Below are 20975 nucleotides of genomic sequence, written 5' to 3'. Positions count from 1 at the left end.
TATTTTATTATATATAAAAATAAAACAAATAGTTGAATTTCAGATGGCACCTATCAAATACACAGTTATAAAAACACAGTTTTACTAACTGTACTGTGCTTGCTGGTTACTAAAAAAAAAAAACAACAACACTTACCTTTCACTAGTTGAGTAACGTCACTTCCGAGTTTCCAGAAGATGGCGCCAGTATGTGCTTTGGCCTGCCGTCTCTCGCTGTCAGCTCTGTTCGTTTTTGTGTTGTTTGCATCCATTTTCGTCTCTGTATGCCCACCTTCGACGTTGGTTTTTCGACGTCCCAGTCAGCTTTTTCACCTGGCCGGATTCCTGCCTTCCTTTTTCCCGCCTCGTAGCTCCTCTCCCCCGCCACCTGCGGGCTGTGTGTCGGGCCCCACCTGGATCAGCTGCGCCCTTGGACGTGCTGGCCCCCGCAAGATCTTTGACAAACAAAGCGTTCATCCTGAAGTATTTCTTCACTTCCTCTGTGTGACGGAAACATGGCTGAGAGCCGGTGACTCCGCCCCTCTTAATGAACTTCTGCCTCCGGAGTGTTCCTATTTTAATTCTCCACGGTCGTCCGGTCGAAAAGGAGGAAGATTAGCAGTTGTTTTTAAAAATGACTTTAAATGCCGTCAGATCCACCTGCAATCCTCCTTTTCTATCTTCGAACTGTGCATGTTTGAGCTGGAGGGGGCGTGGCCTCCAGCTCCGGCTAAATTTCGGGAGAAAATTTCTTCCGGGAGGTTTTCAGGAGAGGTGCTGAATTTCGGGAGTCTCCAGGAAAATCTGGAAGGGTTGGCAAGTATATGGTAAATTCCTGTTATAAGCTGTCATACAATATATGCCTTGCGCTCTTATTTTGAAGGCGCCAAGAGCGGAAGTGGTGACACATTGTAGTGGAGCGGAGTTTTGAAAAGAAACGAAAAAAAGTGGTCCTCGTTTAAAACTGGAGCCTCTGTCTTTGTTATTTTGTAGTTTTATACAGTATAAGTGATATATATAAACCCTTGGTTACATTGGTGGGAGTCGCTTCTTTGTGTTGTTAAGTTCCTGTTTAAGCTGTTATACAGTGTATGCATCGCGCTCTTGTTTTGAAGGCGCCAAGAGCGGAAGTGGTGACACATTGTAGTGGAGCGGAGTTTTGAAAACAAACGAAATAAAGTTGTCCTCGTTTAAAACCGGAGAATCTGTCTTTGTTATTTTGTAGTTTTATACTGTAAAGGCGATATATATAAACCCTCAGTTACATTTGTAATAGCTAAACGATAACTCCAATTAAAACATGGTTTGGTAACTTTGGGTAATTAGTTTCTTTATTTCCAACTTTCTGTAAGGTCAGTGAAGGCGTCGCTGCCCACTTGTCAACATGAATACGTTTTTTGTCTTTTGCAAGTTTGGACAATGTTTTAATTAGGTGTGGAAAATGTGGAGCGGCTGTTCACACGCCGAGATTATCGTCTCTAATCCGATCAAGTGACTGCGCGTCTTTCTTTTGGCGTGTGTGTGTGTTCGTTTGGCTGTTTTTTTGGATTTAGATGAGCATCAGAAGGAGTTAAAGTCACGTGGGTTGGGAAGATGATCGAGTGACGTCAGAGTTTAGCAGGTTATAGTGTAGGTGTTTAAATAGTGGCCCCTGGGGCCCGTTTGAGTCCCTCAGCTATGTTTGAATTGCCCACAACACCTTTTAAAGATACAAAAAACATATAAAGTGGAATAAAATAATATATTGCACCTTGAAATAATTTTTGGGGGAAAATATTGCACATTTTGTGTGTTTGTCATATAAAAAAACGTTGTTGTAGTTTTTTTTTTTTTTGACAAAAGGGCATAAAACATTTAATTCAAAGATGAAAGTACTGAAAGTAAAAAAAAAAACCAACAAAAAAAATTATTTTTAACACTTTTATGAATGGGGATCCTTTTGGGTCACCGAGAATTTTAGTAATTTTTTAAAATGTTTATTTAAACAGTCATCACTAGTAAAATAAAAAACAATAATAGCTAAAAAAAAAAATTAAAATAATGGTGTTTTAGTTGTATTTTATTTATTTTTTTTGGGGGGGGGGGGAGGTTATTGCATCATTTATATTTTGCCATCAAAAAAAGTGATGTTTTCTTTTATAAGACATAATCAAAAAATGTAAACTTTATGTCGATAGATGGACCTTATATATATATATATATATATATATATATATATATATATATGAGTGTGTGTGTGTATCTATATATGTATATATAAGTATATATATGTATGTATGTGTATACACACATATATACATACATACATTTACATATATATACTTATACATACATAATAATTGTTGTATATATATATACATTACAAATACATATACATGTATACGATATATACATGCATATATATACTATATATACATACATACATACATATATACATTACATGTACATACATGTATATACATACATATGTACTAAATATTCATATACATTCATATATATTCATACATACATACATCTATATATAAATACACATATACATACATACATACAGATATACATATATATGCACATATAAACCTATATATACATATATATGTGTATTTTGGGTATATGCATTTGTGTATGTATGTGATTATGTGTGTATGTGTATGTATGTATGTGTATATATATATATATATATATGTATATATATATATAAATTGTATGTGTGTGTATATATGTATATATGTAAGTGTGTGTGAATTTAAATGTATTTTATATAGACAATATATAGCAGCAACCACTGAATTGAATTATATTATATATATTATTGTATTATATATTGTATATATATATATAGTATATGTATAGGGGTGGGACCTAATAAGTTTACTTCTTCCCACTCCCTTTTGAGCCAATCTTGACATCTACAAAAGATTAGTCACATGTCATGTTTTCAATGTAGGTGTAAAAATAATGTAGCTATATATTACTTTTGTATTTTATGTCATTCTCTTGTTTTGTTTGCATGGCTCAAAATAAACCATTCATTCATTCATACACACACATATGTATATACATATATATAGTAAACTAAATATATATATATATATATATATATATATATATATATATATATATATATATATATATATATATACAGTATATATATATATAAACAAAAGAGGGGGTAAAAGAGACGGATTCTAGGGGCCCATGATGGAAGGGGGCCCAGAGAGGCCCCTAATGATGATGAAATTATATGAAATTATGTGTTGGGGGCCCTGTAAAAATTATTTTCATGGGGCCCAAAATCCCTAGCAGGGCTCCTGTGTGTGTGTGTGTGTGTGTGGGTGTATGTGTGTGTGTGTATATATATATATATATATATATATATATATATATATATATATATATATATATATGTGTATATATGTATATATGTGTGTGTATAAATATATGTGTATATATATATCCATCCATCCATCCATTTTCTGCCGCTTATTCCCTTTCGGGGTCGCGGGGGGCGCTGGCGCCTATCTCAGCTACAATCGGGCGGAAGGCGGGGTACACCCTGGACAAGTCGCCACCTCATCGCAGGGCCAACACAGACAGACAGACAACATTCACACACTAGGGCCAATTTAGTGTTGCCAATCAACCTATCCCCAGGTGCATGTCTTTGGAGGTGGGAGGAAGCCGGAGTACCCGGAGGGAACCCACGCAGTCACGGGGAGAACATGCAAACTCCACACAGAAAGATCCCGAGCCTGGATTTGAACCCAGGACTGCAGGACCCTAGTATTGTGAGGCAGACGCACTAACCCCTCTGCCACCGTGAAGCCCAGGATTACACATCTGAAATAAAATAGTTTTCTAAACTGGACTTTCAATTGAAACAGTAGGTAATAATGGAAGATCTCCATCGAGACAGAGAGACTTTTAAAACTGAAGAAAGATAAGGAAGACTTCTATAAACAAGTTATCGATGCTTTTGATCAGAAGGAGCTGCGCATGGACTTCATTTATAAGTAAATGTAAGACCATAATAATGTTTTTTTTAAATTATATGTGCTTTTCATGATGGTATCCTTGAATCACATTCAAATTTATAAGCGCAGGCCTAAATTTACCGCATGCCTTTGGTAAACGCCGGAGTGAGAAGAGGATTTAAATTAATTAGCGCCCCGGCAGCAATTCAAGGAAATACGGTTAATAAACTTTAATCCGACTACTAGTTTGGAATATATATATATATATATATATATATATATATACATATATATATATAATTTTTAGTTTATAATATTTTATTTCTAGGCTGCAGTACTGCAGCGAAAGTGAAAGCTCCTGAATCCCCTCTGACTTCCTGTCACTCAAAGTGTTGCAATGGAGCAAAAAGTCCTCACGGCTGCTGGAGCGTGTGATCTTGCGACCTGCGACCTGTGACCTACGACCTGTGACCTGTGACCTGCGACCTGTGACCTGTGACCTGCGACCCCTTTTAAACTGCTACATTCATCTTTTTGGCCAGGTTTTTTTCATTCAAATCTGTCCGACTAAGTCAGGCTCACTTCAACTAATTAAAGACAACATTGGATTAGTTTAAGAGCGACTTGGCAAAGAATGTCATTATACTCATCTTTTACATTTAGATGATGTGATGAGGTGGCGACTTGTCCAGGGTGTACCCCGCCTTCCGCCCGACTGTAGCTGAGATAGGCACCAGCGCCCCCTGCAACCCCAAAGCGAATAAGCGGTAGTAAAATGGATGGATGGATGAGTTTTCAATATTTGTTTTGTCTAACTATTTTATGTATAGCAATATATAGCACCAAATAACCAAAGTATGAGCAAAATTAGCTAAAAAACAAAACTAGGGTGCTAACAGTAGTATGCTAATAATAGCATGCTTACAGCTAGCATTCGTGAACTAACAAAATATATGACACTGAGGTGTATACCTGTTAAAGAACTACAAAAGCTAGCATGCTAACAGCTAAAACGCTAACTCGAAAATGTATTATTCTGTGGTGCGTACTCGTCAAATAATCTAAAAAGAGCTAGCATGCTAAAGTTGTATCTGCAAGTACCAAAATATATTTTTCTATATTGTGTACTTGTTAAATAATCTAAAAAAGCTAGCATGCTAATGTTAGCATGATAAAATTCAAACTAAGTACCAACATATGACACTGAGGTGTATACCTGTTAAAGAACTACAAAAGCTAGCATGCTAACAGTGAAAACGCTCACTCGAACATGCGTCAAGTCCCGAAATATATTCTTCTGAGTTGTTTACCTGTTAAATGATCCAAAAAAGCTAGCATGCTAAAGTTTTATCTGTAAGTACCAAAAATATATTCTTCTGAGTTGTTACCTGTTAAATTATCTAAAAAAGCTAGCATGCTAATGTTAGCATGATAAAATTCTAACTAAGTACCAATATATGACACTGAGGTGTATACCTGTTAAAGAACTACAAAAGCTAGCATGCTAACAGCTAAAATGCTCACTGGAACATGCGTCAAGTCCCGAAATATATTCATCTGAGTTGTTTTACCTGTTAAATAATCCAAAAAAGCTAGTATGCTAAAGTTTTATCTGTAAGTACCAAAAATATATTCTTCTGAGTTGTTACCTGTTAAATCATCTAAAAAAAGCTAGCATGCTAATGTTTTATCTGTAAATACCAAAAATAAATTCTTCTGAGTTGTGTACCTGTTAAATTATCTAAAAAAGGTAGCATTCTAATGTTAGCATGATAAAATTCTAACTAAGTACCAACATATGACACTGAGGTGTATACCTGTTAAAGAACTACAAAAGCTAGCATGCTAACAGCTAAAATGCTCACTCGAACATGCGTCAAGTCCCAAAATATATTCTTCTGAGTTGTTTACCTGTTAAATGATCCAAAAAAGCTAGCATGCTAAAGTTGTATTTGTAAGTACCAACATTTTTTCCCCCGAGTTGTGTACCATTTAAAAGATTTAAAAAAGTTAGCATTCAAAGTTGTATCTGTAAGTACCAAAAATATATTCTTCTGAATTGTGTACTTGTTAGATGATCCAAAAAAGCTAACATGCTAAAGTTGTACCTGTACGTACCAAAATGATATTCTTCTGAGTTGTTACCTGATAAATTATCTAAAAAAGCTAGCATGCTAATGTTAGCATGATAAAATTCAAACTAAGTACCAACATATGACACTGAGGTGTATACCTGTTAAAGAACTACAAAAGCTAGCATGCTAAAGTTGTATCTGTAAGTACCAAAATATATTTTCTGATTTGTGTAGCTGTGAAATGATTTAAAAAAGCTAGCATGATCAATCAATCAATCAATGTTTATTTATATAGCCCTAAATCACCAGTGTCTCAAAGGGCTGCCAAAACCACAACACAAACCACAACGACATCCTGGGTAAATGATCTAAAAAAGCTAGCATGCTAATGATAGCATGCTCAAATTCTAACTGGAAGTACCAAAATATATTACCCTGATGTGAGTACCTGTTAAAAAGATCTAAAAAAAAGATAACATGCTAATGCTAGCATGCTAAAATTCTAACTGAGTACTTAAATATATTACTCTGAGGGGAGTAACTCTTAAATAATCTTAAAAAAAATATAGCATGCTAATGTTAGCATGCTAAAATTCTAACTAAGTACCAAAATATATTATTCTGTGGTGAGTAACAGTTAAATTATCTAAAAAAAAAAAAAAGATAGCATGCTAATGTTAGCATGCTTAAATTCTAACTGTAAGTACTTAAATATATTAATCTGAGGGGCGTACCTCTTAAATGATCTAAAAAAAAAAAAAAAGCTAGCATGTTAAAATTCTAACTATAAGTTCCAAAATATATTACTCTGAAGTGAGTAACTGTTAAATTATCTTAAAAAAATATAGCATGCTAATGTTAGCATGCTAAAATTCAAACTAAGTACCAAAATATATTATTCTGTGGTAACTGTTAAATAATCTAAAAAAGCTAGAATGCTAATGTTAGCATGATCCAATTCTAGCTGTAAGTACCTGTTAAATTATCTAAAAAAATCTAGCATGCTAAAATCCGAACTGTAAGTACCAAAATACATCACTCTGTGGTGTGTACCTGTTAAATGATCTAAAATAGCTAGCATGCTAATGTTAACATGCTAAAATTCTAACTAAGTATCAAAATATATTAACCTGAGGTGAGTTCCTGCTAAATGATCTAAAAAGCTAGTATGCTAATGTTAGCATGCGAAAATTCTAACTAAGTACCAAAATATATTATTCTGTGGTGTGTAACTGTTAACTGATTTAAAAAAGCTAGCATGCCAAAGTTAGCATGCAAAAATTCTAACTGTAAGTACCAAAATATATACCTGGAGGTGAGTACCTGTTAAATGATCTAAAAAAAAAAAAAAAAGATAGCATAATGATGTTAGCATTCTAAAATTCTAACTTTGTACCAAATCATATTATTCTGTGGTGAGTACCTGTTAATTGATCTAAAATAAGCTAACATGCTAATGTTAGCATGCTAAAATTCTAACTGTAAGTACCCAAATATATTACTCTGAGGGAGTACCTCTTAAATAATAAAAAAAAAAGAAGCTACCATGCTAATGTTAGCATGCTAAACTTCTAACTGTAAGTACCAAAATATATATTTTTCTGTGGCGAGTAACTGATAAATGATCTAACAAAGTTAGCATGCTAATATTAGCATGCATAAAGTTTAACTGTAGGTACCAAAATATGTTAACCTGAAGTGAGTACCTGCTAAATGATCCAAAAAAAAAGATAGCACACTAATGTTAGCATGCTAAAATTCTAACTAAGTACCAAAATATATTATTCTGTGATGAGTAACTGTCAAATGATCTAAAAAAGCTAGCATGCTAATGTTAGCATGCAAAAAATCTAACTGTATGTACCAAAATATATTATTCTGTGGTGAGTAACTGTTAAATGATTTAAAAAAGCTAGCATGCTACCATTAGCATGCTAACAGGCATAATTAGTCTAACAACAAAATATTTGACGCAAAAGTGTATACCTGCAAATTTCACTTAAAAAGCTAATATTGCGCTGTTAGCATCCTAACAGATATTATCGTCAAGTAACAAGATGTTTGACGCCGATTCGTGTACCTGCAAAATTAGCAAAAAATCTAGCATGCTACCATTAGCATGCTAACAGGTATAATTTGTCAAAAAAGATGTTTGACAACAAGGCGTGTACCTGCAAAATTAGCAAAAAAGCTATCATGCTACTGTTAGCATGCTAACAGGTACAATTAGTCAAAAAAAATGTTTGACACCGAGGCGTGTACCTGCAAAACTAGCAAAAAAAGCTAGCATGCTAACAGGCATAATTTGTGTTTGACACCAAGGCATATACCTGCAAAATCAGCAAAAAAGCTATTATGCTACCGTTAGTATGCTAAGAGGTATCATTTGTCAAGTGAGCAGATGTTTGACGCTGAGGAAAAATTGCAAAAAAAGCTAGCATGCTATGTTAGCATGCTAACAGGTATAATTTGTCAAAAAAAGTTGTTTTGACACCGAGGCGTATACCTGCAAAATGAACCCAAAAAAGCTAACATGCTACCGTTAGCGTGCTAACAGGTATAATTTTTGTTTGACGCCGAGGCATATACCTGCACAATCTGCAAAAAAGCTAGCATCCTAACGTTGGCATGCTAACAGGTAAAATTTTTGTTTGAAACCGAGGCGTATACCTGCAAAATCAGCAAAAAAGCTGGCATGCTACATTAGCATGCTAACAGGTATAATTTGTCAAAAAAAAAGTTGTTTTGACACCGAAGCGTATACCTGCAAAATAAACCCAAAAAAGCAAACATGCTACCGTTAGCGTGCTAACAGGTATAATTTTTGTTTAACGCCGAGGCGTGTGCCTGCAAAATTGCAAAAAAAAGCTAGCATGCTGCCGCTAGCATGCTAACAGGTATAATTTTCTACACAGAGCAGTATACCTGCAAAATTAGCAAAAAAATTTGCATGCTACCGTTAGCATGCTAAAAGGTATAATTTTTGTTTGACGCCGAGGCATATACCTGCACAATCTGCAAAAAAGCTAGCATCCTAACGTTGGCATGCTAACAGGTAAAATTTTTGTTTGAAACCGAGGCGTATACCTGCAAAATCAGCAAAAAAGCTGGCATGCTACATTAGCATGCTAACAGGTATAATTTGTCAAAAAAAAAGTTGTTTTGACACCGAAGCGTATACCTGCAAAATGAACCCAAAAAAGCAAACATGCTACCGTTAGCGTGCTAACAGGTATAATTTTTGTTTGACGCCGAGGCATATACCTGCACAATCTGCAAAAAAGCTAGCATCCTAACGTTGGCATGCTAACAGGTAAAATTTTTGTTTGAAACCGAGGCGTATACCTGCAAAATCAGCAAAAAAGCTGGCATGCTACATTAGCATGCTAACAGGTATAATTTGTCAAAAAAAAAGTTGTTTTGACACCGAAGCGTATACCTGCAAAATGAACCCAAAAAAGCAAACATGCTACCGTTAGCGTGCTAACAGGTATAATTTTTGTTTAACGCCGAAGCGTGTGCCTGCAAAATTGCAAAAAAAAGCTAGCATGCTGCCGCTAGCATGCTAACAGGTATAATTTTCTACACAGAGCAGTATACCTGCAAAATTAGCAAAAAAATTTGCATGCTACCGTTAGCATGCTAAAAGGTATAATTTGTCAAAAAAAAGTTGTTTTGACACCGAAGCGAATACCTGCAAAATGAACCCAAAAAAGCTAACATGCTACCGTTAGCGTGCTAACAGGTATAATTTTTGTTTGATGCCGAGGTGTGTACCTGCAAAATTGCAAAAAAAAAGCTAGCATGCTGCCGCTAGCATGCTAACAGGTATAATTTTCTACACAGAGCAGTATACCTGCAAAATTAGCAAAAAAATGTGCATGCTACCATTAGCATGCTAAAAGGTATAATTTTTGTTTGACGCCCAGGCGTTTACCTGCAAAATCCGCAAAAAAATAGCATGCTATCGTTAGCATGCTAACGGGTATAATTTTTGACACTGAGGCGTATACCTGCAAAATTAGTAAAAAAGCTAGCATGTTATCGTTAGCATGCTAGCAGGTATAATTTGTCAAAAAATATGTTTGACACCGAGGCATGTACCTGCAAAATTAGCAGAAAAGTTAGCATGCTACTGTTAGCATGCTAACAGGTATAATTTTTGACACTGAGGCGTATACCTGCAAAATTAAAAAAAAAATTAGCACGCTACCGTTAGCATGCTAACTGGTATAATTTTTGTTTGACACAGAGGCGTGTACCTGCAAAATTAGCAAAAAAGCTAGCATGCTAACAGGTATCATTTCTGTTTGACGCCGAGGTGTGTACCTGCAACGTTAGCGGAAAAGCTAGCATGCTAATGTTCGGAAGGCTAACAATTGTGCCAGGGGAATTACGGTTGCCATGGAAACAGACGGAAGATGAACAATCCCAGTGGTAAACAAATAAGTTCAACCGGACATAAAAGGTGTGCAAAGTGTCAGGGGATTGACCATCCGTTTGTGAGGACGCCGGGCGGGCGCCAGACGCGTCCCGGCATCACTTGAGGCAGCCCGAGCATCCTTCGGGGTCTTGGCGGCGGCCGAGGTGCGGCTTGATGCTGTCGGGCGCCGCCATCCTCCGCACGCCGGGCTGGCTCGCCATCATGTGCTGGACCAGGAAGATGGCCGCCTCGTTGATGTTGAGGTTGTCCTGCGGGGGACACTTCATTAGGCACACCATCAGTTAGCCCACGTTAACTTTCAGTTTCGATACCCATCGAGGCCGGGCGAACCTACGTGGACAAAGTTTCTTAACCGATCCGCATCAGCTGAGTCTAATTATTTAACAGACTTGGACTTAGACAAACTTTATTGATCCACAAGGGAAATTGTTCAATCCAAGTTAACTTTCAGTTTCGATACAGATTCAGGCACTGCCACCCTAAGTGGACAAAATGTCCTGTAAAAATGTTTGTTTCTTAACTACTTGGCATCAGCTGAGTCCAATTAGGTAAATCCAAGCTAACTTTCAGTTTCGGAGAATGTGTGTGCATGTGTCAGGTTAACTTTCAGTTTCGATACCCATTGAAGCATTGCAAAGCTAAGTGGACAAAATGTCCTGTAAAAAGTAAAAAATTTAAATTTCTTAACCACTTGGCATCAGCTGAGTTCAATTATTTAATCCAAGTTAACTTTCAGTTTCGGAGAATATGTCAAGTTAACTTTCAGTTTCGATACCCATTGAGACATTGCAAACCTAAGTGGACAAAATGTCCCATAAAAAGTAAAAAATAATGTTTCTTAACTACTTGGCATCAGCTGAGTCTAATTAGTTAACCCAAGTTAACTTTCAGTTTCGATGCCCATCGAGGCATTGCAAATCTATGTGGACAAAATGTCCTGTAAAAACTATTTTTTTCTTAACTACTTGGCATCAGCTGAGTCTAATGAGTTAATCCAAGTAAACTTTCAGTTTCGATACCCATCAGGCCATTGCAAATCTATGTGGACAAAATGTCCTTTAAAAACTATTTTTTTCTTAACTACTTGGCATCAGCTGAGTCTAATTAGTTAACCCAAGTCAACTTTCAGTTACGGAGAATGTGTGTGCATGTGTCAAGTTAACTTTCGGTTTCGATACCCATCGAGGTGTTGCAAACCTAAGTGGACAAAATGTCCCGTAAAACGTAAAAAATTAAGTTTCTCAACCACTTGGCATCAGCTGAGTCTAATTAGTTAACCCAAGTTAACTTTCAGTTTCGGTACCCATTGAGGCGTTGTTAACCTGTATGGACAAAATGTCCCGTGAAAATGAACGTTTCTTAAATACTTGGAATCAGCTGAGTCTAATCAGCTAATCCAAGTTAACTTTCAGTTTCGATGCCCATCGAGGCATGGCAAATCTATGTGGACAAAATGTCCTGTAAAAACTATTTTTTTCTTAACTACTCGGCATCAGCTGAGTCTAATGAGTTAATCCAAGTAAACTTTCAGTTTCGATACCCATCAGGCCATTGCAAATCTATGTGGACAAAATCTCCTGTAAGAAACGTTTCATAACTACTTGGCATCAGCTGAGTCTAATTAGTTAACCCACGTTAACTTTCAGTTTCAGAGAATGTGTGTGCATTGTGTCAAGTTAACTTTCGGTTTCGATACCCATCGATGCATTGCAATCCTACGTGAACAAAATGTCCCGTAAAAAGTAAAAAAGAATGTTTCTTAACTACTTGGCACCAGCTGAGTCTAATTAGTTAAATCCAAGTTAACTTTCAGTTTCGGAGATTGTGTCAAGTTAACTTTCAGTTTCGATACCCACCGAGGCATGACAAACCTACATGGACAAAATGTCCCGTAAAAATTAATGTTTCTTAACTAATTGGCATCAACTGAGTCTAATTAGTTAACCCAAGTTAACTTTCAGTTTCAGAGAATGTGTGTGCGTGTGTCAAGTTAACTTTCGGTTTCGATACCCATCGAGGCATTGCAAACCTAAGTGGACAAAATGTCCTGTAAAAAGTAAAAAATTAAATGTTATTAACTACTTGGCATCAGCTGAGTCAAATTAGTTAAATCCAAGTTAACTTTCAGTTTCGATACCCATCGAGGCATTGCAAATCTACGTCGACAAAATGTCCTGTAAAAACTATCTTTTTCTTAACTACTTGGCATCAGCTGAGTCTAATTAGTTAAATCCAAGTTAACTTTCAGTTTCGGAGAATGTGTCTAGTTAACTTTCAGTTTCGATACCCATTGAGGCATTGCAAACCTTCGTGGACAAAATGTCCCGTAAAAATGAATGTTTCTTAACCACTTGGCGCAGCTGAGTCCAATTAGTTAAATCCAAGTTAACATTCAGTTTCAGAGAATGTGTGTGCGTGTGTCAAGTTAACTTTCAGTTTCGATACCCATTGAGGCATTGCAATCCTACATGGACAAAATGTCCTGTAAAAATGAATGTTTCTTAACTACTTGGCTTCAAGTGAGTCTAATTAGCTAATCCAAGTTAACTTTCAGTCTCGGAGAATGTGTGTGCGTGTGTCAAGTTAACTTTCAGTTTCGATACCCATCGAGGCATTGCAAACCTATGTGGACAAAATTTCTGTAAAAAACTATTTTTTTCTAAACTACTTGGCATCAGCTGAGTCTAATGAGTTAATCCAAGTTAACTTTCAGTGTCGGAGAATGTGTCAAGTTAACTTTCGGTTTCGATCCCCATCGAGGCATGACAAATCTATGTGGACAAAATGTCCCGTTTCTTAACCAACTGGCATCAGCCGGGTCCAGTTAGATAATCCAAGTTAACTTTCAGTTTCGATGCCAATTGCTTGTGCCGACTTACTATAAATTGTCAGACTTCAACTCAAGTCAGCTCTTTCTTAGAACTACAGGATGTGGGCGGAGTCCCCCCCTCCCCCTCCCTAAAAAGGGGGAGTGTCCTAACGCAAACATGCAGGTGAATGGAAGTCGGACCTTGGCGGAGGTCTGGAACCAGCCCGCGAAGCCGTGGTCTCTGCAGAACTGCTCCATCTTGACGCCGCCGCCCATCTCGCGGCCTTGGTCGCACTTGTTGGCCAGCAGCACGGCGGCCACGCCCCGCCCGTCCGCCGTGGTCAGCTTGGCGTCCAGGTCCTCCTTCCACTTGGCCACCGCCTCGAAGGTGGTCGGCCGCGTGGCGTCGAACACGATGAAGGCGCCCGCGGCCTCGCGGTAGTAGACGCGGGTCATGTTGCCGAAACGCTCCTGACCTGCCGTCACACGCACACACACATTAAAACACACACATTAAAACACACACACACACGCCGTTAATGAGTGTTTTTAGGATGCAGCACATTCCTGCAGCGTTATCGTCACGCTGCACACAGCTAGTTGCTTGTTGACGCCAACAATGAAGTGATCTTGGCCTGTTTGTGGAAAATGTGTGTGTAAGCATGTTATATCTGTCACCGTGACACTTCCTGTCTCAAACCCTGCCATTGTTGGCCGGCCAAAGCACGACAAAGCTCGCCCTGGCCTCGGCGGTCATGTGACGCCGCGAGCACTTCCTCCTCACCAGACGCACGTTTCCAACTCTCTCGCTGTCAAAAGTTCCGAAAAGTACCACAAATACTGATAAAGATCACTTTTTTTTTTTTTTGGGCAGCCTGCTGACGCACGGTGGGTCGGTACTGAAAGGGGGCGGAGCCAGTCGGGGCTGTTGTTTTGATTGGTGGACAAAGAGGAAGTAGAAAAACAAAAAAAGCTTGTTTATTTTGGTAAATACCAAATGTGAATAGACAAATATTACACTTCTCCCTCGGCTGTTATCTGCACTGCAAAGCAGTAGTCAAAGATCATCTATGTGACAGGAGGGCTTTGCTGTTTTTTAAGAGCCTGCAAGTCAAAGATCGTTTATAATGACAGGAGCGCGTTGCTGTTTTTTTTAAAACGCTACTATTAAAAGGCTAGTCAAAGATCATTTATATAAGGTTCATTCTGCTGTTTTTAGGGAAACTAATGCAAAAAATGATAGTCAAAGATCATCTATATGCCAGGATCGCGCTTCTGTTTTGAGAAAAACTAATGCAACTCCCCCGCCCCAAAAAAAAACACTAGTCAAAGATCATTTATATGCCAGGATCGTGCTTCTATTTTTAAGAAACTAATGCAAAAACACTTGTCAAAGATCATCTATATGCCAGTATCGTGCTTTTGTTTTTACAAAACTAATGCAAAAAACCTACACTGGTCAAAGATCATCTATATGCCAGGATTGCGCTGCCTTTTTTTGGAAACTGATGCAAAAACACTTGTCAAAGATCATCTATATGCCAAGACCGGGCTTCTGTTCTTTACAAAACTAATGCAAAAAAACAACACTGGTCAAAGATCATCTACATGCCAGGATGGTTCTGCTGCTTTTCGGAAACTAATGCAAAAACACTTGTCAAAGATCATCTATATGCCAGTATCGTGCTTCTGTTTTTACAAAACTAATGCAAACAACACTCCCCCTCCCAAAAAACCCCCAACAACACTGGTCAAAGATCATCTATATGCCAGGATTGCTCTGCTGCTTTTAGGAAACTAATGCAAAAACACTTGTCAAAGATCATCTATATGCCAAGATCGCGCTTCTGTTTTTACAAAACTAATGCAACCCCCCCGCCCAAAAAAAACAACAACACTAGTCAAAGATCATCTATATGCCAAGATCGCGCTTCTGTTTTTACAAAACTAATGCAACCCCCCCGCCCAAAAAAACAACAACACTAGTCAAAGATCATCTATATGCCAGGACTGCTCTGCTGCTTTTAGGAAACTAATGCAAAAATTACTAGTCAAATATCATCTATATGCCAGGATTGTGCTTCTGTTTTTACAAAACTAATGCAAACAAACAACAACACTTGTCAAAGATCATCTATATGCCAGTATCGTGCTTCTCTTTTTACAAAACTAATGCAAACAAACCCCCCCCCCCCCCCCCCCCAAAAAACCCCCCACCAACAACAACACTAGTCAAAGATCATCTATATGCCAGGACTGCTCTGCTGCTTTTAGGAAACTAATGCAAAAACATAAGTCAAAGATCATCTATATGCCAGGATTGTGCCGCTGCTTTTCGGAAACTGATGCAAAAACACTTGTCAAAGATCATCTATATGCCAGTATCGTGCTTCTGTTTTTACAAAACTAATGCAAACAACCCCCCCCCCCCAAAAAAAAAAAACAACGACAATAAACAACATCACTAGTCAAAGATCATCTATATGCCAGAATTGCTCTGCTGCTTTTAGAAAACTACTGTAAAAACATAAGTCAAAGATCATCTACCAGGATCGCGCTTCTGTTTTTAGGAAACTAATGCAAAAATTACTAGTCAAAGATCATCTATATGCCAGGATCGTGCTTCTGTTTTTACAAAACTAATGCAACACCCCCCCCCCCCCAAAAAAAAAACAACAACAACACTAGTCAAAGATCATCTATATGCCAGGATTGCTCTGCTGCTTTTAGGAAACTAATGCAAAAATTACTAGTCAAAGATCATCTATATGCCAGGATTGTGCTTCTGTTTTTACAAAACTAATGCAAAAAAACAACAACACTGGTCAAAGATCATCTATATGTCAGAATTGCTCTGCTGCTTTTAGGAAACTAATGCAAAAACACTTGTCAAAGATCATCTATATACCAGTATCGTGCTTCTCTTTTTACAAAACTAATGCAAACAAACCCCCCCCCCCCCCCCCCAAAAACCCACCAACAACAACACTAGTCAAAGATCATCTATATGCCAGGATTGCTCTGCTGCTTTTAGGAAACTAATGCAAAAACACTTGTCAAAGATCATCTGCCAGGATCACGCTTCTGTTGTTAGGAAACTAATGCAAAAATTACTAGTCAAAGATCATCTATATGCCAGGATCGTGCTTCTGTTTTTACAAAACTAATGCAACACCCCCCCCCCCCCAAAAAAAACAACAACAACACTAGTCAAAGATCATCTATATGCCAGGATTGCTCTGCTGCTTTTAGGAAACTAATGCAAAAATTACTAGTCAAAGATCATCTATATGCCAGGATTGTGCTTCTGTTTTTACAAAACTAATGCAAAAAAACAACAACACTGGTCAAAGATCATCTATATGTCAGAATTGCTCTGCTGCTTTTAGGAAACTAATGCAAAAACACTTGTCAAAGATCATCTATATACCAGTATCGTGCTTCTCTTTTTACAAAACTAATGCAAACAAACCCCCCCCCCCCCAAAAAAAAACCCACCAACAACAACACTAGTCAAAGATCATCTATATGCCAGGATTGCTCTGCTGCTTTTAGGAAACTAATGCAAAAACACTTGTCAAAGATCATCTGCCAGGATCACGCTTCTGTTGTTAGGAAACTAATGCAAAAATTACTAGTCAAAGATCATCTATATGCCAGGATCGTGCTTCTGTTTTTACAAAACTAATGCAAACCCCCCCCCCCCCCAAAAAAAAACAACAACACTAGTCAAAGATCATCTATATGCCAGGATTGCTCTGCTGCTTTTAGGAAACTACTATAAAAACACAAGTCAAAGATCATCTACCAGGATCACGCTTCTGTTTTTAAGAAACTAATGCAAAAACACTTGTACAAGATCATCTATATGCCAGAATCGTGCTTCTGTTTTTACAAAACTAATGCAAACAAACACCCCCCCAAAAAACAACAACACTAGTCAAAGATCATCTATATGCCAGGATCGCCTTTCTGTTTTTAGGAAACTAATGCAAAAAATACTAGTCAAAGATCATCTATATGCCAGGATTGTGCTTCTGTTTTTACAAAACTAATGCAAAAAAACAACAACACTGGTCAAAGATCATCTATATGTCAGAATTGCTCTGCTGCTTTTAGGAAACTAATGCAACACTTGTCAAAGATCATCTGCCAGGATCACGCTTCTGTTGTTAGGAAACTAATGCAAAAATTACTAGTCAAAGATCATCTATATGCCAGGATCGTGCTTCTGTTTTTACAAAACTAATGCAACACCCCCCCCCCCCCCCAAAAAAAACAACAACAACACTAGTCAAAGATCATCTATATGCCAGGATTGCTCTGCTGCTTTTAGGAAACTAATGCAAAAATTACTAGTCAAAGATCATCTATATGCCAGGATTGTGCTTCTGTTTTTTACAAAACTAATGCAAAAAAAACAACAACACTGGTCAAAGATCATCTATATGTCAGAATTGCTCTGCTGCTTTTAGGAAACTAATGCAAAAACACTTGTCAAAGATCATCTATATACCAGTATCGTGCTTCTCTTTTTACAAAACTAATGCAAACAAACCCCCCCCCCCCAAAAAAAACCCACCAACAACAACACTAGTCAAAGATCATCTATATGCCAGGATTGCTCTGCTGCTTTTAGGAAACTAATGCAAAAACACTTGTCAAAGATCATCTGCCAGGATCACGCTTCTGTTGTTAGGAAACTAATGCAAAAATTACTAGTCAAAGATCATCTATATGCCAGGATCGTGCTTCTGTTTTTACAAAACTAATGCAAACACCCCCCCCCCCCAAAAAAAAACAACAACACTAGTCAAAGATCATCTATATGCCAGGATTGCTCTGCTGCTTTTAGGAAACTACTATAAAAACACAAGTCAAAGATCATCTACCAGGATCACGCTTCTGTTTTTAAGAAACTAATGCAAAAACACTTGTACAAGATCATCTATATGCCAGAATCGTGCTTCTGTTTTTACAAAACTAATGCAAACAAACACCCCCCCAAAAAACAACAACACTAGTCAAAGATCATCTATATGCCAGGATCGCCTTTCTGTTTTTAGGAAACTAATGCAAAAAATACTAGTCAAAGATCATCTATATGCCAGGATTGTGCTTCTGTTTTTACAAAACTAATGCAAAAAAACAACAACACTGGTCAAAGATCATCTATATGTCAGAATTGCTCTGCTGCTTTTAGGAAACTAATGCAAAAACACTTGTCAAAGATCATCTATATACCAGTATCGTGCTTCTCTTTTTACAAAACTAATGCAAACAAACCCCCCCCCCCCCAAAAAAAAACCCACCAACAACAACACTAGTCAAAGATCATCTATATGCCAGGATTGCTCTGCTGCTTTTAGGAAACTAATGCAAAAACACTTGTCAAAGATCATCTGCCAGGATCACGCTTCTGTTGTTAGGAAACTAATGCAAAAATTACTAGTCAAAGATCATCTATATGCCAGGATCGTGCTTCTGTTTTTACAAAACTAATGCAAACACCCCCCCCCCCAAAAAAAAAACAACAACACTAGTCAAAGATCATCTATATGCCAGGATTGCTCTGCTGCTTTTAGGAAACTACTATAAAAACACAAGTCAAAGATCATCTACCAGGATCACGCTTCTGTTTTTAAGAAACTAATGCAAAAACACTTGTACAAGATCATCTATATGCCAGAATCGTGCTTCTGTTTTTACAAAACTAATGCAAACAAACACCCCCCCCAAAAAACAACAACACTAGTCAAAGATCATCTATATGCCAGGATCGCCTTTCTGTTTTTAGGAAACTAATGCAAAAAATACTAGTCAAAGATCATCTATATGCCAGGTTTGCTCTGCTGCTTTTAGGAAACTAATGCAATAACACTTGTCAAAGATCATCTATTTGACAATAACGCTCCGCTAATATTAGAAATCTGCTTTAAAAGCGCCAATCAAAGATCATCTATTTGACAATAACGCTCCGCTAATATTAGTAATCTGCCGCAAAAGCGCCAACCAAAGATCATCTATGTGTCGTGACGTCATAGGAACATCCATTTTAAAGGACGTTTCCTGAGCAAGGGCGCGCGGCCGCCACCTGACGTGTGCGCGCTCACGCGGGCGGTGTTCTCACCTGCGATGTCCCACAGCTGCAGGCGCACCGTGTCTGTCTTCCACGGCAGAACTTTGAGCGCGAAGTCCACGCCGATGGTGGCGCGGTAGTTACTGGAGTAGCTGTGGTGCACCAGGCGCCTGATGATGGACGTCTTGCCCACGCCCAGGTCCCCGATCACCAGCACCTTGTGCAGGTGTTCCCGCGGCGTCACATTCACCTGCGCGCTCATGCTGCACCTGGGCACACGCGCGCGCACGCACACACACACACGCGCTCAGATAACAGTGTGTGTGTGTCAGTGTGTGTGTGTGTGTCAGTGTGTGTGTGAGAGGAGACACTACAAGCTCCGCCCCTCCACGCAAACTTATTGTGACCACGCCCACCAGCAAGACGAGCGTCTATTTGACAGGAGCGCCTCCTCCTCAAAGATCGTCTATAAAACACACACATATTTAAATGTTGGCATCTCATAATCCTGACTTTTTAATCTCATATTTATGACTTTTTATGTCATATTTTTGACTTTTTAGTCTCATAATTTGACTTTTTGTACCATAATTTCAACGTTTTATTTGATATTTTCGACTTTGTATTTCATGTTATGAATATTCTCATCATTTCAACTTTTTAAGTCATATTTTTTACTTTTTATCTCATGTTTTTGTCTTTTTAGTCTCACAATATGACTTTTCATATCAACTTTTAATTGAATAATTTCCACTTTTTATCTTACATTACCTTTATGGTTATCATAATTTCAACTTTTTAATTAATATTTTTGACTTTTTATCTCATAATTTCGACTTTTTAATTAATATTTTTGACTTTTTATCTCATAATTTCGACTTCTTAGTCCTATTATTTGATCTTTTATATCATTATTTAAACTTTTGGTTTATTATTATTGACTTTTTATCTCATATTACGACTATTATCAAAATTCCAACTTTTTAATAAATATTTTTGACTTTATTTCTCATTATTTCGACTTTTTCATTTTTTTGACTTTTTATCTCATAATTTAAATTTTTTTAATCTCATTTATGACTTTTCACCTCATAATTTTAACTTTTATCTAGTATTTAAGACTTTTTATCTCATTTCAACTTTTTAGCTCAAATTTATGACTTTCTATCGAATAATTGTGACTTTTTATCTCATGTTTATGACTTTTTATTTCATAATTTCGACTTTATATCTCATTATTTCGACTTCTTTAAATGTTTGACTTTTTATTTAGTATTTATGACTTTCTATCTAACAATGTCGACTTTTTATATTACAAATATGACTTTTTTTTTAATGTCAAAGACTTTTTAGCACATAATTTCGATTTTTTTTTATCTTATATTTACGACTTATGTCATATTTTTGACTTTTTTAAAATCTCATATCAATGACTTTTTATCTGATAGTCATGACTTTTTGACTTTATCTCATATCCATGACTTTTTATCTCATATTCATGACTTTTTATCTCATATTTTTGACTATCTCATATTCATGACTTCTTATCTCATTTTCAGGACTTTTTTCTCATATTTATGACTTTTTATCTCATATCCATGATTTTTTATCTCATATT

At 37.2% G+C, this 20975-nt stretch overlaps 1 protein-coding gene across 1 annotated transcript; it reads right to left on the bottom strand.

Annotated features, from left to right (window-relative positions):
* Positions 1-6288: 6288 nt before the first annotated feature.
* On the bottom strand, positions 6289-19984 carry LOC133552063 (ras-related protein Rab-38-like). Its single transcript, XM_061899374.1, has 3 exons — positions 19409-19984; positions 13480-13754; positions 6289-10717 (listed from the first exon to the last, which is right to left on the bottom strand). Exons 1-3 carry the CDS (start codon positions 19617-19619, stop codon positions 10565-10567), a joined length of 639 nt encoding a protein of 212 aa, XP_061755358.1. The 5' UTR covers positions 19620-19984; the 3' UTR covers positions 6289-10564.
* Positions 19985-20975: the final 991 nt, after the last annotated feature.

This window comes from Nerophis ophidion, linkage group LG04 (assembly GCF_033978795.1).
Source record: "Nerophis ophidion isolate RoL-2023_Sa linkage group LG04, RoL_Noph_v1.0, whole genome shotgun sequence".
Lineage (NCBI taxonomy): Eukaryota > Metazoa > Chordata > Actinopteri > Syngnathiformes > Syngnathidae > Nerophis > Nerophis ophidion.
Note: the sequence above shows the minus strand (reverse complement) of the source record. Positions and strands in the feature narration are given on the sequence as shown.